Source organism: Chanos chanos, chromosome 5 (assembly GCF_902362185.1).
Source record: "Chanos chanos chromosome 5, fChaCha1.1, whole genome shotgun sequence".
Classification (NCBI taxonomy): Eukaryota; Metazoa; Chordata; class Actinopteri; order Gonorynchiformes; family Chanidae; genus Chanos; species Chanos chanos.
Genome location: NC_044499.1, coordinates 18644600 through 18672121, shown reverse-complemented (window position 1 = coordinate 18672121; position 27522 = coordinate 18644600). Strand labels below are relative to the sequence as shown.

The 27522-nt window shown below is 40.5% G+C and overlaps 1 protein-coding gene across 2 annotated transcripts; it reads right to left on the bottom strand.

Annotated features, from left to right (window-relative positions):
• Positions 1–1094: 1094 nt before the first annotated feature.
• On the bottom strand, positions 1095–2842 carry dmbx1a (diencephalon/mesencephalon homeobox 1a). 2 transcript variants are annotated; one of them, XM_030775826.1, is made up of 4 exons: positions 2689–2842; positions 2360–2538; positions 1767–2175; positions 1095–1510 (listed from the first exon to the last, which is right to left on the bottom strand). In XM_030775826.1, exons 1-4 carry the CDS (start codon positions 2840–2842, stop codon positions 1095–1097), a joined length of 1158 nt encoding a protein of 385 aa, XP_030631686.1. The 2 variants fall into 2 exon arrangements, with proteins under 2 accessions (XP_030631686.1, XP_030631685.1); XM_030775825.1 differs by having other exon boundaries at positions 2360–2555; positions 2691–2842.
• Positions 2843–27522: the final 24680 nt, after the last annotated feature.

Here is a 27522-nt window from a genome sequence, read left to right as displayed (position 1 = left end):
ACATATTAAAATAGTTTACAAACACAATGGGATCTCAGCACAGAGAACATGGAGGGGGAAAAAAAAAGCCAAACAAACAAATGTATCAGAATTAGCAGAAAGGGAGGAGCTGCCATTCAGGGAAGTGCTTCTTTTGAAGAAGGAAGTGCTGTATATTCTACCAACCCCTGATCTCCACAAGTTCTTAGGACTGCATACAAACAGCAAAGAGCGGTAAATAATCCAATGTTTGTCTAACGGGTATTTTGGCTATTGCTGTGGCAGCTAAAAACATGGTGAACCTCTAACTTTCACAGCTATTATTGTACTGTTTCACCCATTAGTTCTTTTTGTTTCTTTAGCATATTAACATGCTCTTTAAAAGGAAAGAAAGCAATACTTTTCTTCTGGTTCTGATTATTTTCCCTTTGAGTATTAGATATGCAGTGATCTCAAATGATATGCATGGTTTGTAATTGCATTTCTCCCTCTGCCCAAGGCTAAATGTAATTAAAGACTTTGAATATATAGTCACTGAAATCATTTTCTCATTACCGACCCATTCTCCATTCCAAGTGGTTTAATCCTGGCCATTAAACAGGTAAATTAGTCACTTTTAATTAAACAATTGCGTAGTACAATGGTGGTGTTTAAATTTATGTATTGAAATTATGTAATATTAGCTTTGAGTGCTACCCTAATTGAATTAGACACAGTCCTAGGTGTTGGGAGCAGGAACCGCATTAGTGCACACACAGGACTGAGAACTCTATTCTGAAAGTGCCTTAACTATTTAGATATATTCATCAAACACTGTCTCGGTGAAAGCTATTTCTATATTTTACGGGCCAGGCTGACATGAGAGACTTTAAATGGAAAGCACAAATCCAAAGTAATTCCGGGAAGAGCAACAGACATGTCTAATGGTGGTAAATGTTGGCACCCCCAAACGAGGTAAACCTAGACAATTTTTTTTGTAGGCAGGAAATATTTCACCCATTTCCTTGGGGGGTGTAATTGGTTTTCGTAGCGTCCTGGTTTGATGGGCTTAGCGACAGCTTGGTATGGTCAAGACTGCAGGTCAGAGGAGACAGCGAGACTCCCGAGAGTTCTGCTCAGTTCGGAAGCGTGTCCAGACCCAGCGACGCCGCGTGCTGCTTGGCTCGGAGCCGCAGGTTCTCGATGCTGGTGGTCTTGCTGTTGTGGCTGGGGAGAGCTCCAGCCTGGAGCAGAGGGCTGTTCCAGACCTGCTGAGCATGATGCGACAACGACTGATAATACGACTGGCACGGCAGTGAACCAAGAGGGGCCGGCATGTTGACATTCATACCCAGGTACGGTATGGAGGAGGGTGTCGCCATGTCGAAAGATGGATAGTGCACCAGGTTGTTAGTGGCGGCCATATGCTGGCGGAACTGCTCCTGCAGACGGAAGAGACTGAGCGGGGAGGAGGAGTAAGAGTGACTCTGAGAGATCCCACTGCTAACACCACTAGAGGAGGATGCAATCACTGGAGAGCCAAGGGGAGAATCTGTGAAAGCAAGAAAGAATATCTGTATTCAGAAGGGAATCAAGAACAGGAAGGTTGTGTGCAATTTATTTGGGACAATTACTATTACCAGAGTCCCTCAGAAAAACGACAAGCATCTTAAAGTACTGAAATTTTGTTATGATTCATTTAATTACCTCAAATGAAAAAATTGTACACAGGGTGGGAATTATCAGGGAAGATATCCGGAAGGTCATTTGTAAAGCTTGTTTCCAATTTTGAAACAGATTTTATGTACCTGGTTTTGGGCTGAGACGTTTGCAAGGAGGAGAAAGGTGATCAGGAGCTAGAACCTTCTCAGATTTTAGTTCCTCCCTCTGCTGCTTAACCTCCTCTTCCTTGTCTGTTGTGTTGTCCTCTGTCGCCGACTCACTTCCAGACTGCTCCGGTGAGGTGACATTCAATTCAACACTTAACTCTGAAGTCAATCCGTGGGGAGGTACTTCTGCCTCGACGGCAGAGGAAGAGGAAGAGGAGGAAGACGAGGGAGGTAGTTGGCTCTCGGAGGTTATTGTCGATGGAGGTTCATCCTTGTCGCTTGTCGCCATGGTCCCCTCCGTCGTCACCTCCTTTTGCTTCTGCAGTTGTTCTTTCTGCAAGCTGCGCTGCTTCTTGCGAAACTTAGCACGGCGGTTTTTGAACCATACCTAAAGTGCCAAAAAAATAAACAAAGAGCATATTAAGCAAGCACAGATTTTAAAGAAAGAAAGAAAGAAAAGGGCTACTCCTGCAATATGAGGCTTCACAAAGCAGATAACCTTTTGACTACCAGTAGACAAGACAGCAGTTACACTGTGCCCTTGACTTGTGCCTGCCCAACACTTTTCTCACCTGAACGCGTGCTTCGGGGAGGTTGGTGCACATGGCCAGACGTTCCCGCATAACCACATCAGGGTAGTGGGTCTTCTGAAAAGTCTTCTCCAGAGCCTCCAGCTGCTGAGCCGTGAAAGCGGTGCGACTCCGGCGCTGCTTTCGGTGCTGAGAGCCATAGCGAGCTTCAAGAATGATGTCTTGAAATGTACAGCCGTTGGAAAAGAAATAAAAAATGGCAAATTTAATTCATTGGATCAGCAAGGTTATCTGAATATTCGACGGTCAAAATGTGCTCGCGGACATGTATGCGTGTGCATCTGTGAAAAGAGAGTGTGAGACGCGCTTACCAGCCAGTCTCTCAGCGAGGGTCAACGCGTGAACAGAGGGACGGTAGTCAGGTGCATGCTGTGCTTGTTGCGCTGCCTGTTGATGTAGGTTATACATGGCGCTTAAGGAGTTCATGGCGTGGAGAGAGTAACCATTTACCCCATAGTGCTGCATGATGGCCAACACCTGTAGGCAGAATCAAAAAGCACTGTAAGGTCCTGCTGATGGGATGTTCAAGGTGGCAGTGACAGGGTTCTAACATGAAATAAGCAGATCTCTTTTTTTCACTGCATCCTTTTTTGGAAAAATCTGACGTTGTTATAACATAGTAGTCACCTACGTCTCATATCAGTGTGACGTGTGACAGTTTTACCAATGCGCGTCCATAGACAACAAAGCACGATAATGAGCTAAGAGAAATACATTTTTGGTGTCAGGATTATTTAACCGTAAAGCCGTTTAGTATCACTTCAATCCCGTGGTAATAAATATCCCATTAAATCGAAAATTAAGTCAACAACACTTTCACTATTAATATCATTTAATTGTTTTGCTCAATTCATTAATCACACAAAAAAGACTTAATTGTCGCAGTTATCACTTGTTCTCCTAATGGACTGTGACTCGTGCATTAATTTAATCTGTCCGTCATGACTGCAGCTAATCCCCTGAAAACAGTCGTCATTATGAGATCATTGATTTTTAAGAAGATCTGTTAGACGAAATGGTCGAGCATCCGTGGAATTCAAGAGAATCACACTCGTAGACTTTGCTGTCTGCACAATTTTGAAATTAGGCAAATTATCTTTTCCTTAAATTTGGTAGTCGAAGCAGGCAAATTATCTTTTCCTTAAATTTGGTAGTCGAAGCAGTTTCAATTTACGGTTTAAAAGTCTAATCCAGTGATATTCCGAAGAAACTTTCGGTTGAAATCATTTTTGATTTATCGTATCAGCTATATGAGCCATGACGACATGGACTATGAAATGATCTAATTTTTTTCCATGAGCTTTCTCCATCCTATTTCATCATTTTTCATAACTGGTTTAAGATTTTCATAGATAAAATGAAGTGCTCCGGGACACGATTAGATATGTATTAGTATCGAGGTCTTTGACAAGAAGGAATATCTTGAAGGCTCGACCAGTTTAGATTATTAAGAGAGACCGCCGAGAAAGTAAATCTTCCCTTGCATGGCAGGTGTCAGGGGACTTGGAGCAAGCCCGTGCTCTCGAACTGAAATTGCTGTTTTTCCTCCGCATTTGAGCTGGCAGTGTTGGCTGCTTATTTCTTCTCATGCAGTTTAATTTTAAACCCCAAAACCCTGTTAAACACTATACGGGGGCAATAAAATGGCCAACGCTATGTGAGATATTTAATCATGGTCATTTAAATTTTATTTTAAGAACGGCAGAAAATACGGCAGTTCATTCATTGCAAACGGTTATTTTCAAGTCCCTTTCAGCCATTGAGAAATGACTTCTACATACCCTTAACCATGGCCATAAAATGTTTGGGACAGACCATAGGGTTGTCGGAATACGTCTGACCTTCGCTTAACTGGATAAACAAAAAAAATCTATCATCGTATCTCAGAAGATACAACGTAGATATTTGGGATACAAATCTCTCTGTTTTAAAATGAATAAACATGAAAAGATCATTCATAGGCTACTGCTACTGCTTAAGTACCGATAATGATGTGTCCTTTTTATTTATTCCAATAACCAGCGGTTCTACACCAAAGTCTAATAATGCTTTAGAATTGAACAGATTAGTTTAATATTGTAGACTTTTTCAATTACAGCGGAATTTAGATTAATTTTACCAAAAAACGTATGCACAAAGCGCAAGTGTACATTTTTATTATTATTATTATTATTATTATTATTATTATTATTGTTATTAATAATAATAATAATAATAATAATAATGATAATAATAGTAATAATAATAATAAATGTTTGCGTTCATGTTTCATCATTTTATGACTGAAATAGTTTAAAGCTTAGTTTTTCCTGTATTAGAGTAACGTAACTCTTTGTTTAATATGACAAACTTTGCAATAACCACGATACATACATCAACCACTATTTAAAGCATGTACGGCATGTGAAAATATACGGCATGTGAAAAATCTGCAAATAATGCACTTTAAATACGTAGACTTTTCAGACAGTGTATCTTACGGGGGAAAAGAGCGGGTATGTTTTGGAAAAACCATAGCCTGCGTAAGGGTAAGATATTTGGCCTTTGAAATTCACTTCCTTTTACGTGTATTCCTCTGTGTGAGAGCTGTTTATGAGTGACACGCACAGTGGCCATTTCCAACCTATTAAGTCACTGCAACGTCTGATGAATGTGATCAGAGGGCAAGAGGGAATAGTTTAATTCGCCTGGACAGAAGGTGCTTTGCTAAACATTTACTTTTCTCCCCCAAGTATTTGAATTGAATGGGGTCCGTTTCTCCCTCCCCTCTCTCGCGGCCCCTTATCCCATCGCCCCGGGGCAACGTTTTGGCTGAGATGTATGGCTTCTCTGCGGGTAAAATATGCATGTTGATCCCCATTTGGGTCTCCGTCTAATGGAAGTGCAAATAGGTTTCGACTGCAGAGGCCTCCATTTATCATCACCGCTGACACGGACGGACGTACAGTGTGTGTGTGTGTGTGTGTGTGTGTGTGTGTGTGTGTGTGCGCATGCAACTGTGTGAGTGTGTGCGTGTGTGTGTGTCTAACTGTGTGAGTGAGTGAGTGCGTGCGTATATGTGCAAGTCTTGAATCTCACTGTTAATTTGGTTTTTAAAATTAGACTAATTTGTGTTAAAACGGTGCGATTGGTCTCTTAAATCACATTAATGTTCATAATCCAGATTTAGGCCCATAATCTCTCATTTTGGAGATTTAGGTTATTTAGCTATTTGGTTGTCGCAAATTAACTTTGTGTTGACCGTCAGACTTTTTTTGTTGGTGGAGGTGGTGGTTTGGTTTGGTTTGATTTTGTTTTGTTTTGTTTTTTGGCCAAAGGCCCACGGATATTTAGCACAAAGGGGATCTTATTTTGATGGTGTGTCTAGCTACCATTGTTGTCTATTCGTCCGCCTGTTATTGCTTCGGGCGTCGTATATGACTGCCCCCGGTTGCAGCTCACCATGCTTCGATTATTAAAACGTCATTATGCAAATTGCCATGTACAGTGTATCTCTTCGATCTGACTAAATTAGGAAAAATGTTAGCGTTAAAAACCCATCAGCCCCGGGCGATTCTTATTGTGCGTTTCATTTGACAATCTGGTCTTTATGTTGTCACTCATTTTGTATTCCAAAGTGTCAGCGCCGCCAGAAATGTATTTGATTGTTGTATCCAGAGGGAACGGTAAACGTGATGTTTATGCTTATCGAACAAATACAAATGGTTATGCAACACCATTTAATTTGTGGTCTAATCCAATTGACTACACTTTTTAAGGTACAGACCTGCTGCGCTGCGTGTATTTCCTAAAAATTGAAAACCAGCATGCAAAACCTGCTAAGAGTTTTGCGTAGAAATGCTTAACTTTATGAGCACGTTAGAGGAGTTCCCAAGCGCAACACGGAGCAGTAACAAAACAAGCGCAATACTTATTTTTCGTCTTTTATCACATCGGTATAATGGTTTAACAACTGTTTGCCGCCTGAATCGCAATATTTTGTTCAGACTAACTTTTGAAACGTATTTAATAGCGCATGCCATCTAGGATGAGGTTATTTCATTATTTCATGTATAACATTTTCTGTTTACTTCGATATCTGTCTAAGACCTAAAATAACTTCTCGATTATTCTAATGAAGCAAACTCTGGATCTCAAATTTTAGATTGATTTTAAATGTAGATAAACAAACAAGCCTCGCCTGACTCATTTATCTACGAAAGAATGTTAGACCACCAATACTCTATTTTAACTGTATCTTGATAGTCTTCTGATATCAAGTTCAGCTTCAAAGAATCCCTAAGTTCTTACCTCAGTGGTGTAGTCTTCAGAATTCGAGCACCGTATCCCGTATCACTTTTTATTCTTGTGGTTTCCTCTGCTTCTGCTTCTTCTTCTCCTTTTTTCTTCTTGAGCTACTTTCCTTTTCTCTTATTTTCACACGTTTCAGAACGTTTCAGTGTCCAGCTACTCAAGAGTCCGCAAAGTTAAACCCGCTCTTCGTTGCTCTCTCAATGTGTGTACCTCTTCAGCGTATTGCATCCGATATAGGAAGCTGCCATCTATCGACACATGTGTTGAGGAGGGATTTTAAAGAGCTCCTCGTGTGGTCGTAAAAGCTTTCTAGTGGTTCACGAAGCTGTCAGTCAAACGATGATGGCATTTTCTCGTTGCTTGTGCTCGTAGAGCCAATGACCTTACTTAAAATTCCTAAATCACCTATTTTAGAGCTCTGATGTCACAAACAACCTTCTTCTAAACAAGGTTTAGCATATGTTTGATAGAGTAAATAAATATTTTGATCATTTTTGAAGATTTGGTCCTTCTAAAGAAGCCCATTATTGCCGCGAGCGAATATAAATTATGCTTTAAAAATACATCTAGCGGCCAGTTTATTTTATATTATTTGATCAATTATCATCAAAGATGATCTTTTAATTGTCCTAAAATATTGAGCATTCAGATGTGACTGAATTATTCGCCATATAATTATATGAGTGATAAATTTCAAATATTATTTTACCAACATGTAGAATGGATTTTAGTGTGTTCATATCGGTGTATATATGGTAGATTGCCATCTAAACAGGACCATTTAGCTGAACCCAACTACATTCGTGCTGAAATATATTTGATTCTGTGCTTTATTCATATTTTCCATTAATTCCAATGGTTATGGTTGCAGTTGTCATATATGTGTTATCATATATATATGTGTGAGTGTGTGTGTGTGTGTGTGTGTGTGTGTGTGTGTGTGTGTGTGTGTGTGTGTGAAATAGTACCACGTAAAACGTTTTCATCGAAGAAGTTTGCGTAGTTTTTGTCGTCTTCACCTAGTGACGTTCCTTCACTATTGGCTAAACAAGTTAGGTCACAGACAACATGAATCTGAGTCCTTGATTTTTCGCCAAACGAATATCTCATGCGTTCGTTTTGTTTGCTTTTCGGCTTTGTCATGCCATTGCAGGAGAGAGCGCAGTGGAGGGACTTTAGGAAGATTCCTAATAGATGCCAGGCTACTGCCTTCTGAATCTCCCCCGGCCTTGCAGGATTTTGGCGAGGATAGGGGAGACAAGACGCTATTTCAGCCTCCAAAAACCTCTGTCTTGAAATGACTGTCGGTAAGAGGATTAAAACAATAATGCCCTTCTCCTCTTGAAGGGTTTTTAGAGAAGATTTCTTCTCCCGCAGCAAAACCGTTTAGGTTGGAATTAAGGGCAGCGCAAAGTAGCCTTTTAATGTAAAGCTTGCATAATTTGTTAAAGATTCTTGGAGAAAGAAGGGCAGGGTGAAAATCCCTAACTGAATTTTATCTCTGACCATGGTTCCCATCTATAGGAATTTGAATCACAGACAAAAAAATCTTATGGAACTGAGGAATTTTGCATTTTTACCCAGGCACATTTCTCTCACGAGTGCCACGTCATGAGATATTTTTTAATATATATATATATATATATATATATATATATATATATATATATATATATATCAAAACTTTGCTCTCTGTGCACTTTTTGGTAGGCTATAGAATCTTTTATTCATATTTAAAAACTTTGTGTGTGTGTGTGTGTGCGTGCGCGCGCTCGTTCAGCTCAGGTGTGAAGTTTTGAAAGCCCCACGCACGGATTACAAAGTAAATTTTGTACTGAAGTTGATTAAGCCTTTTTTGTAATATGACCATGAAAAGGTAAAACAATTTTAAAAGTTTCAAAACGGACAAATTATTAACCTATTTTATTATTACCTGTAAATCCTAATGATTTAGGTAAAGTAACAACTCATAATTAATCCAACAATTATGTGCACGTTGGCGTATTAGCTCAGTTCTTCAGTGTGCAGTTAATATATATTCTATCTGCTGAAGCTCAAATCAGACATTGCATATTGTCGCAAATGCTTGTACTGAATTGTGTAGCAAGTCACAGATGTGTTTGAGCCGAAAAACTCAACGAACTGTGCCTTGGAGCAGTAAACGAAAAAAAGCAAGTGCTTTTGAAACCCCCACTGGACTACTTGAAGTATTAAAGCTTGCATTTTCGTGAAATTATTTCAAAATAATTAAAATGTATATATATTTTTCTTTAAAATTCAGAACAGAAGTATGCTAGCAAGTACAGAAACATCTGAGGTATAGGAACTAATGGAGCGGTTTAACATTATATTGTGATCCAATATTTCAAATAGCTTTTATGTCATTTTCTGTTGGTATTTAGTAAATAATTCTTATTTATGAATGATTTTTATTGATCATTTTACCTCTCTGCAGCCAGACCTGGTTCTCAGCTCATCCCCTCTCTTCACTCGTTTTTTTATGGTCTGAGAAAGAAAGAGGATTAACTTGTGAACCGATGGAAATAAGAACTTAAACGGGAGGTAAATCTGGGCAATGTCTCTTTGTGAGGACCGTTTCTAAAGCAATTAAAGTGAGAAAGAATTCCTCTCAGCGCCTCTTCCTTAAAGCTGCTTTGCGCTGAGCTTAACGGCGACTACTGTCCAGCGCATCTGAAAGGTTTAAAGCGAAGTGTCACGGAGGGTCGTCAGAGGAGCCTACCTTTAGCGATGCCAAAAGTGTTTGCCTTTCGTGGAATAGTCAAAGTCTTGAGGATATCACTATACTCAAAAATAATATTGTTCATATTTGATTCGTGTCTCTTCCGTTTATCATATTTTCGTCTCACGCCATAATTATAAGGACAGTAAAATATATTTATTTATCCATAAAATAATTGTATTTCTCATATGAGGATTTTTTTTTTCATTTAGAAGTCATCATTTGACACCTTCTAATCTAAAGTAGCCGGTATGTGTATTCATTTACATACACCAAAACAAACTAGAGCTCTACAACAAACCAAATGAGGTATTTGTCTCACTATACAGTAACAATTTTATTTACACCTATATGAACTGATACTATTGTGGCATTGGTTAAAAATAAATAAATAAATAACGACATTTCGTAGCGAAACGAGAGCTGGTCACTAATAGCTAATTAATAGTCCTAATGATGTTTCTGCAACTTCATGAATATATTAAGTTTGCAATCCACAAAGCTTTAGCCTCTCAGGCTCCATTCAAGGGTATTTCAGCATCTGTTCTTCCCAGGGCAATTAATCATTTTGATGTATAGTTTAAAATCGACTGCTTCCAGGAGACCTTTTTGACAAGAATAACAAAGCAATTTGCCAGGAGCCATCTCTTAGACACGTTATTAGCAGCACCTTCATCTTAAACCCGTTTTTCCTTGATTTTCCAAATGAGATACCTGTATTAAAGGGGCAGCCCTACTCTTTTTTTTTTAATTTTCCACCTAGCCCCACTGATTCCTCCAGAAATCCCATTATTCATGACAAGATTCCAGGATCTTCTGAACAAATCCCCCTGCTAAAAGTTTTTGACCTGTCAATTTTGTCAAGAGCTGCACCTTCTTTTCTCATTTTCTCCTTTTCCCTCTGTTCTCCCTGCCCCCCCCCATTCCTCCTTGTCTTCCACTCATGTCTTCCCCACATCAAACCCTCTCTCTCCCTCTCTGTCTCTCTCTCTCTCTTACCGTTCCCCATCTCTCTCTCTCTCTCTCTCTCTCTCTCTCTCTTTCTCTCTTTCTCCCTCTCTCTCTTTTTCTTTTTCCCTCCTTCTTTCTCTGTCTTACTTTCTCACTTTGGCCCAGATCCCCAACACAAGGGGCCCCATTGTATAGCCCTAATCCAGAGGCAACACAGCTTTAGCGACATGGAGGGATAAAAGGCCCATCAAGCCCACAACTTTATGGGGGCAAATCTCTACCTAATCCCTCGCTTTATCTAAACAAAAGCTCCTCTCCCTTAATCCACCTTTGCTTCAAAAATAAAAAAGAAAAGGAAAAAACAAGAGGGGCTAAAAAAAAAATCTCACAGTCTTGAACTGTGAGTCGCTAAGAACGACAGGGTTCACCCCAGAGACTAACTATTACTGACAAGTTTTCACTACTGGTGTAAGTACAAATAAAATGTGTAATGAATGAAAGTTTAACTTTCTTTTCCCAAAGAGGTATCATGCTATCTTAGTTCTGAAATGATTGCATGATGGAGTGACCTTTCATGAGATAATATTCTGCTGATAACTCAGATCTGGTATTTTAATGTTTATTTCCATTGTGCAGTAGAACATTTGTTTTCCTTTAAAACCTGTAATAGACAAGTGGGTTTTATGTTCAACCATGTGAATGCTGTGGATTTGTAATGTAAGACCAGATATTACATTGATTAATACTCAATTGATTAATACTCAACATTCTGATTGTCCTCATAATTTAGTTATTTGCTTTCAACACTGGGATGATGTTGTTCTGCAGGCACAAATGCTGTCATTTATGGAATTTAGGCAAAACCGGTAGCTACGCAAATCTTTCACTTCTACTTAAATAAAAAAATGGGATGCACATGTTTCAACTTAGAAATGGCATATACAGAAGGTCTGTCTGCTTTGACCTAACAGTTATGTCAAGTCATGGTAGTTTTTAAAGGCAGTTAAGAATGTTCAGAGTGATACCACTTCGGAGGATGTTAAATGCACTGTGTGTGTGTGTGTGTGTGAATGTGTGTGTGTGTGTGTGTGTTCGTGCGTGTGTGTGTGTGTGTGTATACATACGCATACATATCTGTGCCCAAGAGGGAGAGAAGTGCACTACTGTATTAGAATCGTACTATCTGATTGGAACAGAAAATCTACAGCTCTTCCTGATGTGTTACAAATTGATTAGTTAGGTCTATCTCAAGAATGTTCATTCTGAAAGTGATTCAAGCTCCCACAGGTGGCCACTGAAGGATTCTGCAGCTCAGATTGACTTGATTATGGTGGACTGAACACCATATATAATTATTACTATAGCATATATTAATATTGCGATTACAGTCAGTTTTGCTTTTCAGATTATTCATTTAATGCCAACTCATTTTTTAGACAGTACCTTCATGTAATTTAAGACTGTTTTGAAAATACTTGTTATCTGTCTGTAAATGTATTTTTAGAACACTGAAGATATTTGGGTCATTCATCTCACTTTTTCTCATTCATTTTTGCACTTTATCCATCTGTACTTTTTATCAGCCGAGTTCTCTGTCCCACTTCTTTTGCCACCAACTGCTCCACTGACAATCTCTCTGTTAAACCTAATAGCATTTTTACCCAGAGAAAGCCTCCACTGACCTGATGAAGAGAGCTGGTACCTCCAGCATGGTAGAATTCATGGGTGTATATGTGTATGTGTGTGTGTGCGTGCGTGCGTGCGTGCGTGTGTGTGTGTGTGTGTATGGATTCGGCCGCATTCACAGATCACCTCAGATAATGTGAGATTAGTTGATTGTCGACTGCTGCTACAAAAGGATTGCCCCACGCTCTAATACAAGCGAATACCGCTCTCCGCTAAAAGGCAGGGTTCACATAGACAAATCTATCCATCAAAACAATACGTTTTCCTGTTAACTCCTTGCCCTAAAGTCTGGATTGTCCCTCCATCGCACGTCTACAACATCTGTCTTTACTGCTCCAAATCCCACTGTATCAGCTCTTCTTTGTAATATCAGTGAGTAATCTGGCTCTCCCGCCATCCAGAGCACAGAAGCTCTTCCAAAGAAGGCTTTAAAAACTCACAGGGAGGATGATGGGATATAAGAACACTTCTTGCACCAGATTGAAATTTTCATCATTCTCCAAATGACAGGCATTAAGAGGATACCTGTGAAGACACAATGTTGGCACTCCTGCCAGAAGCAGTCACATTGGACCCGGAGCCATGGTTTTCATCCCGTAAGAAACGACGCGACAGTCACACATCGCCTCTTCCATCGCGCCTCCGTTCTTATCATCGCCGATTAATGAAAAGTATTCTAACTGCTGAGATGCTGATGTGTATTTTGGTTTCACATGACTTATGTTAGCATGCCTCTGACCGTGTAAATAGATGGTGTATATAAATTGTTTTCTTGCCGTGCTGCGATATTCATTACATTAGGCACTGGGGTGTCTGGGAGGAGAAAAAAGCAGAATGACACACAGAATATGTCAGTCCTTGAGTGGAGTTTGGTCCAGCTGTGAGAGTGACTGTAAGTACAATGGAATTTGATGCAGATGGGCCCTCCGCTGAGACATTTTCAGTGCTGTTTTTCTTTGGCTCACCTCCCTTAATGGAGCTTAAGTGCTATCTCAATAGAGTAAACGGAGAAGACAATTGACTCATTAGGCTCAATTAAGTCAATCCAATTCAATCCTGGAAAAATCTCAAGAGAGCAGCTCCTGTTTTAAACAGCTCTTAGAAAGCCTAGATCGGACTCCGATTTGTTTGGTTTTGGGGGGGAAGATCCTCTTTTCATGCTCAAACAGCTGTCTAACCCACCTCCAAAGGGATTACCTGGCCTCATAGCAGTATGTTTTCCCCATACCATTCTCTAATACTCAGCATCCACAATGAGAATTGAATCCTCCTCTTCTATGAGTATTACAGGAATGAGCATAAGGGATTGTGTTATTGTTGACCCTGTAAGCTGGTTTAAACTTCTTGTTTTACAAATGGGCCCTTTTGAAAAGCTTTTGGGCTGCTCTTGTCACCATAAAAGCCACTTTTTTTTTTTTTTTGCATTACCAAGCATTCTTGTCGCTGTCTTATAGCTTTATTGTGTGTTGGCCAGGATACATTTTAGAAAATGAAAGATATGAAATAAGGCCATTAGTATTTATGAGACAACCGTATGATCTCAGAGATATCTCTTCCTGTCTTTGAAAAAAAAAACAGCTATTCTCCCCAAATGAACTGCATAGACACAGCAAGTATACACCTATTGTCAGATATCTGACTTCAAATTCATTGTTCATCATCATTTGCAACAGGTAGAGTAAAACCAGTCATGTTTCAGCCTTTTTAAAACTTTCTTTCAATAGTGTGAAGAGCTTTCCCTTAGAGAGCTATTGACTCTAAAGCTATTGTGCCATAATCAAGATGCAGTTTGAAAGGCTTTCAAGGGAAACAGAGCAGGAAAACCCTCTACCTCTTCCTCAATGAAGGGAAATTTTACCCACTTGATGTACTTACTGGATTTCAAAAAGTAACCAACAAAAACACTGGTAAATAGTGGTCTGCTGAAACAACTTATGAGATAAATTGCATTGATGATTTCGTTACAAGCAGTTTCAGATTATAATGGGACCAAACGTGAAAAAAAAGGTGAACCTCACCTTTAAGGTGAATTAACAAAAACAATTGAATGGACCAACGCTTGACACAGAATACTCTAAATTGGTCTGGTGAATTAGTGTTAATAAGAGTCACTGATGGGTGGAATAGGTGAATTAGGCTGTTTATTTCTCTGCTAATTGTTGATTTTCACTCTCAGTCTGTTTTTTTAAAAATAAGGTTTAATTGCTGCTCATTTTCACCACTGGGAGAAGCTGTGAAACTATAGCATAAACACTGTGTTTGGCATGCGTATCTCATTTAAGAGTGTACCAATAACATGTTATTTCATATAATATTGTAGAGTGTATTAAAGTCATGTGATGTCATTTAAAATCATTTTGACAGTGACCTTGACTACATATGCTCTACATACTTAACTGTGTTTAATTTGAATTTGAATTGGATTGAATTGCAGTTATTAACTGGTATGTGTCACTGGTCTTTGACCACATGTGATCAGGCACTGGAAGACTGACATTGAGAGCAGTGTGCCTCACTGTCTAATTCATAACCAGTGAACTCTGCTCCACAGACACACTGGATGAGGAGGGGGCCAGACAACACATCTGTTTCTTTCACATGGGATCCTCCATATATTTTCTGTCTGTCTTTCAATCTCTCTGTCTCTCTGTCTCTGTCTCTCTCTCTCTCTCTCTCTCTCTCTCTCTCTCTCTCGCTCTCTTTCTATCTATCTCTGTTCCTCTGTGGCTTGCTGCCTCTCTTCTTCTCCTCACTCCTGCTGATGAAAGGAGTCTTGCTGAGACCAACTGCCCGTGTAAAGAGGAGGGCAGGTCCGTCCCAGTGGGTTGTGAGAGGAGAGACACCCCCCCTCTCCCAGAGCTATTGAGAACTAACATGAGGGTCTTGTTAGGCTCTCTCTCTCCCTCCTTTGCTCCCCTCCACTTCTTTACTCCTGGTAATCCTCCAACACTCTTCCTCAGCAGGGAGGAGACAGAGGAGGCAGTGGGAGGGCCAGAATTAATGGACATGTTTGTTTACCTATTTGTCTTTGACATGATCAATTGATCAGCAGGCTAATTCACTGCCACCATGGGGTCATTAAATTTCCATTTAAATTGCAAATGGATTGTTCCCCACCCTCCCAACCACCACTGTCTCTATTTATGTGTACACACACATATGCACACACACATGCTCACACACACGCTCACACACACACACACACACACACACACACACACACACACACTTCCATATACAAATGGCTTTTTTGAGCAATTATTGTGGACAGGGGGAGAACTCTGCCTTATGTCTGATATATGAAATGAATTATTTTAAATTAGCATAGTTTTTTGTTTTTACAGATATTTAAGTTTCAAGCGAATGTTTTTTTTTTAAATGTCCATACTGTCAGCTTTGAAGCTGATTGTTCATTTAAGTATTAACTTTGTCTACATATCTGTCACTTGGTTAATTTCTCTTTCAACTTGGCATGACAGTAATTTCTGTCATTACCAGTGCGGCAGTAAAGGTGACCAACTAAACATACTATTTAAAGATAAGCACATTAGCTACAACAGCCCTGCAGCCCTACGTGTGTGTGTGTGTGTGTGTGTGTGTGTGTGTTGTCACAGCAGGGGCTGGGCTTTGTACAGGAGAAATCACCTCTCCATCTTCATTTAGTGGAACCGAGCAGCCATGCTCTCCCCATTTGAGATCATCACTGCTGATAATTACCCGTATCATGGAGATGTCACTTGTCTAGCTCTGGTACTTCAAATCCTATTCAGCTATCACCCTTACACACACACCTGCACGCGCACGCATGCACAAACACACGCGCGCGCACACACACACACATGCACACACACACGCACATGCACACACGTACACACATGCACACACACACACATGCACATGTCCAGAGTCCTTTGAGGGAGAAATGAGATGGTTTCTGAATAGAAAAGCCGGGTGATTAAAGTGCTCTGTAGAGATTACAATACATGATTAAAAATTTGTAATTTCATCTCTGGGAAACTAAAGCCTACACGGGGATTAATGTCTGCTGGGATATGAGAGCAAGAAAACTGTGTTTGGTTGTTAATTGATGTCTGTACTGATTCGTTTCTTCAGATTTGGTTTTAAACTGATTATGTTTTTTTATTGTTTGTTTTTTTCAAAATAATAAGTGCAGTGACGCATTTACCCACCCTAAATCAAGATGTCATAGATCTGAAAACCTTTTGTTAACTTGGAAAATGGAAAAATCCATTATTCAGCAAAATCATAGTGGTCAGCATTGTAAAAAATGATCAGGCCTTGGAATGTTCTGAAATCATATTAATATTCGTCAGTGAACAATTTTTCTCTTCAATCCATCAGAACATTTTCTCTGCAGTCTGGGGTGTACATCCTGTCTTTCTGTCCTCATATAGACAAAACCCATCATTCATCTATCTCCAGGTCTGTACTGTACTGCCTCTCCACTTCTGTGCTGCTGCTGCAGCTACTGCTGGTCTCATGGTCTCCTGATCTCCTGGTCTCCTGGTCTCCTGGTCTCCTGGTCACCACACTCAGGTCAGTCCAGCCCCCAGCATCAATGGAATCATTAGCTCTCTGTAGGAGAGATTGAAGGAAAAGCAACCTGCAGCAATCAGCAGGGTTGTGTCAGCTGGTTTTTGTGTGTGTGTGTGTGTGTGTGTGTGTGTGTGTGTGTGTGTGTGTGTGTGTGTGTGTGTGTGTGTGACACTGTTATTTCCTCTCTCTCTGACATGTGTTGGCCCTGAGCCAGATAAAGCCGTCCCTCCTGGGCTCTAATGGGGCTGATCTGATAACCCTTCCAACTCTCTGTGATATCCCCTCATACACACACACAAACACACGCGTACACACGCACACACACATATAAACCCTGCCACGATCGATGCCTTTAAATTTGATCTCTATTCAGCCTGCCACTAGGCCGGGCCAAGCCTTTTTCCTCCTCTGAGGTCCAGTCTCCGGACCCCCGTGACATATCAGTCAAGGACCCCGTTGACCTTTGACCTCACCCACTTGGCCCCGTTATTGATTTCTTTTTTTCCACCGCCTCATCGTGCTCGATCCGGATGAAGGAGGCAAAAGGGAGAATTAGTGAGTCGGACAGGAGGGACCGCAAGGATGCGGGGCAATCGATGTGGAGTGATTTTTGAGCTTACAACAGCAAAAAAAAATGTAGACAGGAAAAAAAGGCTGGAGGCCTGAAAGTTAAGCATTAATGGAAAGAGCACAATTTGAAACTTGATGTGACATCTTAGGAAAGGTTCATGATAGTCTGAGCTTCTGTAATCATATTTTCCTTCAGCAGAAATTAGGTTATAAAAGTTGAAAAAAAACCCCTTGAAAATATCAGTATGTTATTAGATTAACTTTGATAAACAAAGAAACAAAGAAACAAACAAATCAATAAATGTTATTCACAAACTCCTCTGACTGCTTTTGCTCTCAACAGACTTGTTGCGTCACAGCCTACTCCCTTTTTTGTGTCACGTGGCCAGATTGGTTGCGGTACCTGCTCTGCTAAATACATTTTGTCATGCCCCCCATTGGCTCTTCTCCTATGAGAGCGTGCGCTTGGTTGGGGGCATTTGCTTAGGAAATGCACCACGGAAGCTGATTAGTGTCATACCGCACTTTCACAGAGCTTATATTTATGGGCTCTCCAGAACGGGCAGCCGTCTCACTACGTAGGCCAACCGTGTCTGGAAATAAGAGCCACACACACACACACACACACACACACACACACACAGACTGCGTGCATCAAAGTTCCTCATACAGAATCTTGCTTGACAACACCATCTCTTTTGTTTTTGTGCTTTTTTTTATTGAATGGATATTTGTAAAATGTGACGTGGGTGTGTTTTACGCTTTTGGGGGGGGGGGGATGTTTCTGACCAACCAGAGGTCTTCTCGAATGGGGTGAAGAATAATCCACTTCTGGTTCTCTCACACTAGATCAGGTTGAGGATTTGGCTGAAATGTTCAGCGGTGAGTCAGATACATATAATCGCTTTATTTAAAAAAAAAATCTCTCCCTGCATTGCTCACAACGATTCTGCTCCTGTCATTTAAGATACTGCAAAATACTGCTTTGGCCTCCATAATCTTACCCTATTTTTCTTAGATTTAAAAAAAAGCTCTAAATATCTCTAAGGAGATTTCTTCATTCATAATTGATTGAGTACCATTTTGCCACTGTGCCACTTCAAAGTGGCTGAATTAAGGATGGAGGATGAAGATTGGAGCACTTAGGGATGGGTGCAGGTTTCAGGGAGGGTGGTAGGATGCAGGGTTCAGAGGACAAGCCCCCACGTGGGCAAATGAGAAGGAAGCATGAGGCTGATCCTGAAATGGTGGATAATTGGCTCTCTTAAAGCGTCTTGGTGAAGATGAAACAGCAAGCCAATGGTGAGTCTCCCTCAATACTTGGAGGTGGGACATTTATATATATATATATGTATTCAGCTTAGGTCAAGGGTGCTGACTGGAGACATTTTATATTTTAGGAGTAGTTAAACTACTTTCCAGATGTGTCACTGATTAGGGCTGATGTTTGATACCTTTAGAGATTTCCTCTTCCTCTGGAAGTTGACTGTAGTTTCATCCAACCACTGCGCCACTGACTGGCAACTTACTCATCATCAGTGCAGCATTAGGGTCCCTGGAATGTAATAGAGAATGATTTGGTTTGGTCTTTTAAAGAAAAAAAAAAGCCCCTTGAAAATAGAAAGGCGTTGTTGAACTTCAGGTGACAAAGGGTATGTTCCAATTTACCAAAGCATAACATTTGAACTCCAGTTGTACCTGAAAAAAGAAAAATCTGAATAATGCTAGACATGCTCAGCAGGGAACGTAATACATCCAAATCCCTGACTGTGCATTAATGGAGCAATTTAGTGTGTGAAGGCTCCTGGGTTGGGCTTATAAAGCACAGCTCACACCTCCACAGTCATCAGAACCAGCAACTGGATCCCACAATCTCTCCCACACAGAGCTGTGGATTAAGGGGTGCTGGATTTTGCCCCCCAATCCAACAGAAGCATCAGTGGAGTAAAGGGACCCCCACTGCCATCTCATCGCCCCTCAATACTGATATCAATACGGCCTCCATCCCCTTGGTCCTCATTAGGGTTAAACAGAGAGGGGCTATTGGGGGTAAAAATCCCACAAGCCATGAATGCTAAACAGCATATAGCAGTGATCGGTACTGAGTCTATGGGTCCTGACAGTGAGGAGGATCCTGGACCACTATCAGGCATGGCCCAGTACGGATCATAATCCTCTTAGCTCACTGCCTTATTAACCAATCGTAGCAATAGACATGAAAGGGGGTAAATCCTTCCCCTTGCCAAAAAAAAAAAAAAAATCAAGTCAGTACCATCCCTTCTCATATGGGACGTTTGTATTCCACATATTGAGTTTTATGGTTTTATGACAAGTGCGTCTAAATCGGTTGGTTTCCAGGGAGAGGACATCAACAGCTGTAAGCCTTTTCCAAATCACTCTCTTCTGAAATCCTCTGATTAATTGAATACTTATTAAGACATTTTTCTCTTTGAGGCTAGAATTCATGAGTAAGATCTTCTGTTAGAAGTTAGAAGATCATAACTCTATGCACAGATTTTTATTTAGAGTACACCAGAAGAATCCGTAGTGATAAAATATTTATTGGCTACAAGCAGAAAGTGACAAATGATTGTTTTAAATGACAGTGTTGTCTCCTCCCCAAATGTTCCCGGTGGCCTCGTCATCTCCTCCCCAAGCCCTCCCTCTCTGTTCCTTGGTGGTTCCCCACTCTCTATGCCTCTCAGGGGGCAGATTAACCCCAATCCCTCAGTTCCTCATTAATTGATTTATGTAATGGTGGCAGTGCTTGGTTTCCAACCTTTCCCTAGGAGAGCTGAACTCTCTCTCTCTCTCTCATGCACACATAGAGTGTCCCCTGAGCTCCCTGCCTTTCTTCTCTCTAAAGGTTTGAGAACCAAAGGAATGCCACAGTAGACCTGGATTTAGACTGCTTCTCTGGTCACAAGAACACCCAACTCATTTACATTTATTACACGTGTTCACCTGTAAAGCTATGAGTTGACTGGTCAAACTGGTGATGGCTTTAGAAAAGACACCTTTTGACTAGTGCATCTGTCATGGCTTTCCAGTCTATGAGTAAAAGAAGTATTTTAGCTCTTCCGTGCTGGCCTCCAACGATGGCTGTGTCTGTTCATTAGGTTCTGGCATCCCACTGATTTATTACTGTCATCCATAAATGCAAGTGCATTCAGTTATGTTTTTAGCATCGCCTGTATGTTTAGACAAGAACTGAATATTTACTGAGAGAAAAGTCGATTTTTTTTATTTTTCAAAATGTTTTCACTGATGAAGAGCAAAACTCCTAAACGCCTGTATGGCTGAGTCATGTTATGATTCCTTTTAGATAAACAAGATTGAATGATAAGACTTAGTAATGTGATGTTTTCTCTGGATAATCGCCGGATTAATCCTACCAAATGCGAGGAAATCTTGGGTATTAAAACTAACTAAGCCATAAATCCTGGTTTAGCTGGCAGCATTCACAAGTTTTTGAGGAGTATGATCCAAAAAAAAAAAAAAACAATCCCATGGTCTGTATTCTGATGACAGTTTTCTTCCAGATTTGCCCTTAGTACTGAATCTAATCATTTTAATTTTGTTCATTTAAGCTATTAGCTGATTCAGCACAATTCACAGGAGTATTTTTTGCTCAGATCATTCGGGTATTTGTACTCTTTGTGATTCCATAATGTTGTGTCATCACGCTGAAAAGAACAAGAGAGAAAAAACACAGTACAAGGTGCTAAAGCTATGTCAGAAGTCAGCCTGTGGTAAGGTAGGTAAAGTCTTCAAACCTGACTTTGTTCACAGTGCCAAGCTCCTCTGCTCACATGAGCTCAAATTCGTTCTCTGTGTTTGTTCTCCTCCTCGGTGGAGCGGCACAGTTCTCCTCTGAAACGGTTCAGACAGGAACAACATCACCACACTCAGCAAACTGTCAAAATCAACAGGTCGGTCAAAAGAGAGAAGAACTGAGAGGGCAGGGAGAGGGGGGGAGGGGGAGCAGATCAGAGAAGAGAGGAAGCAAAAGAACACTGAGGACACAGTAAACAAGTTTTGGGTAAATAGAAATCAGCATCGTGAGGTGGTTGCGTTCCATCAATACATATTCTTGTAGGCTTTCCTGCAGCTATTTTATACAGAATGTTTGCTGTCTCTGTATTTATCCACGTGTCTGAAAAAAAGGAACAGATTTCGCTATGCATATGAGTCTGTTAGTGAGTTATCAGTTTAATAGATATTGAAATGGATGACTGGTATGGTCTGGTACTACGAATGTGTTTTCTTACAGTCCCTCTTTTAAATTCCCCATGTACATCCTCTCAGTTGTGTGGTGTGTGTTGACTCTATTATCAAGACTGTGTCAAAAATGTGACACCGTCATTTTAAATACTTGAAATGAACTTGGCTTCACCGTCCATCCCTCTCAGGCAGACATACAAAGTGTATGTAAACTTCACACTTACTTCACCATGAAACTTTAGAAGAATTGAGTGAGATTTCACAGTGGTTTGAAACTATTATAAATACAGTGGAACACTTTGTGTGCTGTGAAAGTAGTCCTTTAAAAGGATTTGTGAGGAAATCTTTCATTTTGTCAGGAAATGTGACCATTGACATGTCTTTTGAAGTTTATCCTTAAGTCTTTTTTCACCAGTGCACTGGTTTCAGTACCAACGATGCACCTTTTCTTTTGACATGTTAGAGGAAAATAAAGAGAAGCAAAAAGAGCTTTGAAAACTTTTTTCACTTGCTTTGAAGTCTGTCTCATTATAGTTGTCTTCCACGCATCCGAGTTTGTTTGCTCAAATGTTTTGTCTGCTGAAACATGTAGATACAATATTTTAATAAACATTAATAGGATTTAATACATATGTTCCCAAGTTACTAAGACTTATTGAATGATTGAACTCAGACCAGGCTTTGTGTTGAATAAGCAGTTGTGATCTGATATTTATTACCTACTGGAGAATGAGAAGAAGAAGAACAACAACAACAATGGCAATGTCAATGGCAATGACCACAACAAAAACAACAAAGACAACATCAACTGCAGCAGCAACAACAACAACAAAAATACAACTACAACTACAGATAAAAAAGTGTAGGAATTAGATTAGGAACTTCATTTCTATAGCACGTTTCATACTTGAAATGAAACTAGAAGGGCTTCAGACATGAACAAAACACTAAAGCATAAAATACTAAATAGGGGTAATCAAAGAGTAGATTTAGTTTATTTTTCGCTATATTTTTATGTCCTGCAGTAACTGCCAATTAGATTTATTAGTGTGGTATTTGTGTGCTCATACTTTACATTATCAGAGGGGATAAAGCAAGACATGTTTGTTTTCATCCAAATGACGGCAAATCCAGAGGTTAACCGGGGGTCATGTAGAGTCTAGCCTGCGAGCAACGTCATTCTCGGAGCTCAGCAACACCCTGTTAAGTCCGTTTAAAAGAGGAATTTATGAGTGTGTGTGTGTATGTGTGTGTGTGTGTGTTTAGGTGAGGGGGGGAAAGCGTCTGTCAGACAAGAGCCTGACCATGTTTGTCTTTCAGAATCCCCAGTAGGTGTTGAGGGAGCATGTCATAAGGCTCCCACTTGGAAGTATTCTGGATAAGAAAGAGAGGAGAAAAAGGAGGCCTCTCACATTTCACCCTGTTAAGCTCCTCTGTTCTCCTCTCCTCTCCTTTCCTTTCCTCTCATCTCCTCGCTCCTCCCCCTCTGTAAACCTGAGAATGATCTCACAGGAGTGTGTCAGCATTTATGTTTACTCCTGCTTCTGAGCTGAGAGGTTCTCAAAACACCCATTCAGGCCTTCTGTTTGTGTCCTCCTTGGATTTAAGCCCTGCATTGATGATAAATGGTCTTTTTGGGGGTCTGGTGAGATGACAACATCTATATCTTCTCCCAGTCTTTTTTACAGTTATTTACAAACCACCTCCTTCCTGCGGTTTCACAAATTGACAGAACTGGCGAGGTTGTTGGAGATTTCTTCAGTTACACACATGATGTCACCATGGAAAGGACACATCTTAAAATGCCCACAACGTGTCAGTTAATGGGGTTGTTCTGTTTGTTAAGTGTCACTCAAGCATGTGTGTCACCATTTTTTGCCTCCCATTCTTGATGTTTCTCACCTAAGTGATGGTTAATCATTTAAGAGGAAGCACACTGTGTGGAACGAGCGCCCAAGGATTTCACTCGGCCTGGCAAATCAGTCTTGCCCACTTTAGTTTCTCTTCTCCAGATATCTAGATTTTTCTCCCCCCCCCCACCCCCCCTTCTAAGACCTGGGCTGCAATGTGGTCGCCGAGATATTCAAAGTGGGCTCCTCCCTGTCCCATTCTCAGGAGAGAGGGATTCCCCTGGCCTGCGCTGAAAGGAGATTAAGCGTGCTGTTGAGTGTTAAGCTCTTTAAAGAGGTATCGCCATGCTGCTAAGGTCCCCAGCCTGCTGGGTCACTGATCATGAACCCTGTACACTCAAAAGTGATGCCCGCACTTACACAGTCCATGGTCAGACTACTGGGCCAGCATACCTCTGGTCTTCCCTCTGGGAAAGAGATGCTGACTTCTATGCTCAATTCTAAGTGAGAGGGTTTTTTTTTTTATTTACAGTGGATAATATGAGATTTTATATTGTTACTTAATCATATCCCATTCATTTTCATGCCCGTTTATGAATTCCAAAAATAGATCTTAGTGGTCTTCAAACAGATCAGATGTTACTGATTTTTAATTTCAAGGTTATACATCCACGAGTCTAGCAATTTCTAAACACGTCCTAATAATAGCACTTTATTTGATGTTCCCAGTAATTATCTATGAGTATGTTTAACAATATTTAGTAAGCATAATCACTTTATACTACCGTACTTTATTGGTTGTGGAAAAATGCCCCAGCATATTGTCTCTGTGTACGCTAAGTGCATATTTTAGCTAGTTACATGTAGAGGTGAATATTGAGACCTACATACAGAAAGGCACTAACGCCTAAGAAATATCGCCACTTGTATGCTGCTTAAATCTTTTTTTCGTTGTTGCCCTTTTTGACTGAACAGATTCTTCTCTTTTTTTCTTCTGTGTGATCAAGTTTTTTGATCCAGCACGAAATGTCAGCAATTATCACTCTTGAAACCAGTAAGGAAACAACATCATTTCAAAGACAAAAAATGCTCAGATCAATCTGCTTTCACTCCATTCAAAGTGAAGTGACAAAAAAGAAAAGAGAAAAGAAAAAAAAAAAAAAAAGAAAATCACTCGACTAATTCTCGCTGTCAATTTAGAGCCGTGATGACTTGGTTAAACTGAAAATCAAATCCTTGGCTCAGCTCTAAGCCAGTGCTGAGAAAGACCTTACCGAGTCGATTCAAAAGGCTGCTCCTTCTCTAAAAGGGGGATAACAGCCCACGCTCGGGGAATATCGGCGGCTGCCAATTGCGGTAATGGCCTCTAATTCCAAATTAATTCAGTCTAAATGAAGTGTCAGGAGAAGATTGATCTGTTGTAGGGCCCGTCTTGATGAGCACTGTCTTGGGAGGGCCTGATTAGCCGCTGAGGCCTGCTCTCACCCCTGCACTGCCTCAGGCCGGTGTTTTGTTTAAAAAAGAAAAAAAAAAAAACGGGGCTACACGGCAGCTGCTTCTGAAATGGACAGAGGGAAGGGGGGGGGGCGGACACCGGGGGACGTATTCAAGGGGAGGAGGGTAACCTGGAAAACGAGGAGGGGGGAGGAGGAGGAAGACTTAGTGAACATTTAGATGGAGTGGAAGGGGAGAAAAAGAGTCGGGGAGGGTGGGAGGGGCTTCAGTTCAGCCCTTCCTGAGGGATAAGTTATCCATTTGGTGGATTTGTTGTATTTAAATATTCATTCTCATCAAGGTACAGTTGTTATCGAGATATCGTTTGCTACTGTCTCTGTCAGCTGTCTAAGAGAGCTCATTCTGTATGACATGCCTTCCCTCTGTAGTCTTCCTACAGAAGTTTCCAGGCAGCGTCTGAACGCTGCCCATGTTCGGTGACTGACATGTCTACAGGAGATAGCATGCTTTTGACATTTGATTCTCCTCACCTGATTTGTGCCTCTCATCAACCTCATCCCTGAGTTGCACTCATAGTTATTTCAGTGCCATGGTGGAATATTTACCCATGAGTTTTGTCCCTGACAGCTGGTTCATGCACACAGTCAGATTTGTAGTCACAGGTGTGTATTGAACCATTAGGCATTACAGAAGACATCCTTTCACAGGGCGATTTTCTTATTATGACAGTTTATTCTACCTGTGTGTGTTGAAGACTTCTATGTTCAAGGAGATGAATATTTATGCAGTCAACAATCACTGACATTACATTTAAATTTTGTTCAAAGGACTGCAACCTGCTCATGTTGCTCTCTCTCTCTCTCTCTCTCTCTCTCTCTCTCGTTCAGGTTTACAGAAACTAATTTCCTTAAATGTTTTGCTCTAATACTAATAAGGATGTTTATATATATCATATAGTGACCTTTCTTCCTCAGAGTTTGGCCATAACAAGTCTCAAGTAGAGGTCGTTATGGTAACTGTAGTACCGCGTGGCTCAGAACATAATTATGTTAATCTGGAGAGCAGGTTGGGAGCCAACTCTGACATCAGAACTTTTAAACCCAAAAGCATGAAAGAAGCCATCCTATAAGGCACTGTTTGATGTTTAAATCAATCTCTTTCAAAGTCTCCATTAACGCTGTGCCTTAAAGTATTGGACACACTCCAAAGTACTGCAATGGCATTAGATCTACTGTCATTAATTTGGACCTGCCCCCGAAAATATCAGAAGCCTCTCAAAAGCCAAAATAGTTAACCTTATTAGGGCAGCCATTTATTTAGAACGTTTGTTTGTTTATTTATTTATTTCTTAGCGCAAAGAGGAATTTTCTGCAATGGCGACGAGTGCATACGAATAAATATGGGCCATATAAATATTCTCATAACTGATCTTTACGCTGAAAAGCTCTTTAGCGTGCGGGGAGGGGGGAAATTATAGGACAGTACAGAAACGGCTCATATAAGTACCATTTTTATTTTAATAATATTTTTTAAAAGAAATCACCGTTCTAAATAGTTCAAAATTAACCGAAAGGTTACTTAAAGCCCATTGTATTTTAGTCTTGATTAAACAGCAATAAAAGGACTATAAAATATATGTATCGAATGATTTCAATAGCGTATTATTTTACGAACGATGCTATTTATTCTATTATTTATCCTCAGATGTTGTTGACATATAATATATGGCCGTCGATTGACTGGCGAGACTCACGTTGTTATGCAAGTGCTAAAATGTCATGTGAGCAAGTGATTTTACATGGGTGTTTTTCTCACTCTCGTATTTAATCTGCATAAAACCCCCTCCTCAATCCAGGCAAAACATCAACAGATGAGTGCTTTGCCTGACCAAGTCTCAGAGAAACATGTTTTCCTTATTGGTATTGACCACTGACCATCTGACCTTTTCCTATCTCGCCACAGGCTCACGACAGATCTTGGTAGCTCTGTCGTTGTTTTCTTTATCAGACGAATTAAGATGCTTAATCCGGACCGATGTCACAACTATGTTGTGCACTTTAGAGTTAAACTGTAAACAGCTGTGGTTTCAAAATATTTTTAACTAGGCATCAGCCCTGACTTCTGCTTCATAAATAAAATTATTAGTTTCAGTGAATATTAAAAAACATTCTCAGTTGGATACTGATTTTATCATTTTCGCTAAACCACCATGAGGAAATGAAACATCCCTATAATCAAAGAGAGAAAAGGCACAGTACAAATTTTCTATGGAGACTTCTCAAAAATAGCTTATTGGTCTTATTTACATAATCATTATCATGTGTTACGTTAATTATCGCCACACCCTCGTGGACCAGCTCCTCCGTACATGTGACCTGTACATCCTGTGAGAATCTGCTCTGTCCCTGTTTAATCTGCCTGGCTGTAAAGTAACTTTAGACCCATGATGCACCTCAGGATATGCGGAGCCCACTGTCTCATTTCCCTGATGGACCTCTTTCCTATTTGACATCGGAAAGATTTGACATCGATGAGATCATTAGCAACTTTACTCCCCCGGTCGCCCCGGGCGACTAACAGATAGACGGCGCAATCTCTATGGACTCTCCTCATTTCAGCTCCACGCCGTCCTCTTCCTTCTTCGCGTGTCATCCTCGCCTCTTTTCTCAGAGCTCCTTCTCTCTCACTTCGGAGTCATTTTCATCCAAGAGAAAGTAAAAAGAAAAAAAAAATTTAAATCAGCCTTCTCTCACTCCCCCTTCACTACTGCTCCATTTAGATCAATACACGGGGCGCGGTGACTGAACGCGTTCTGCGCC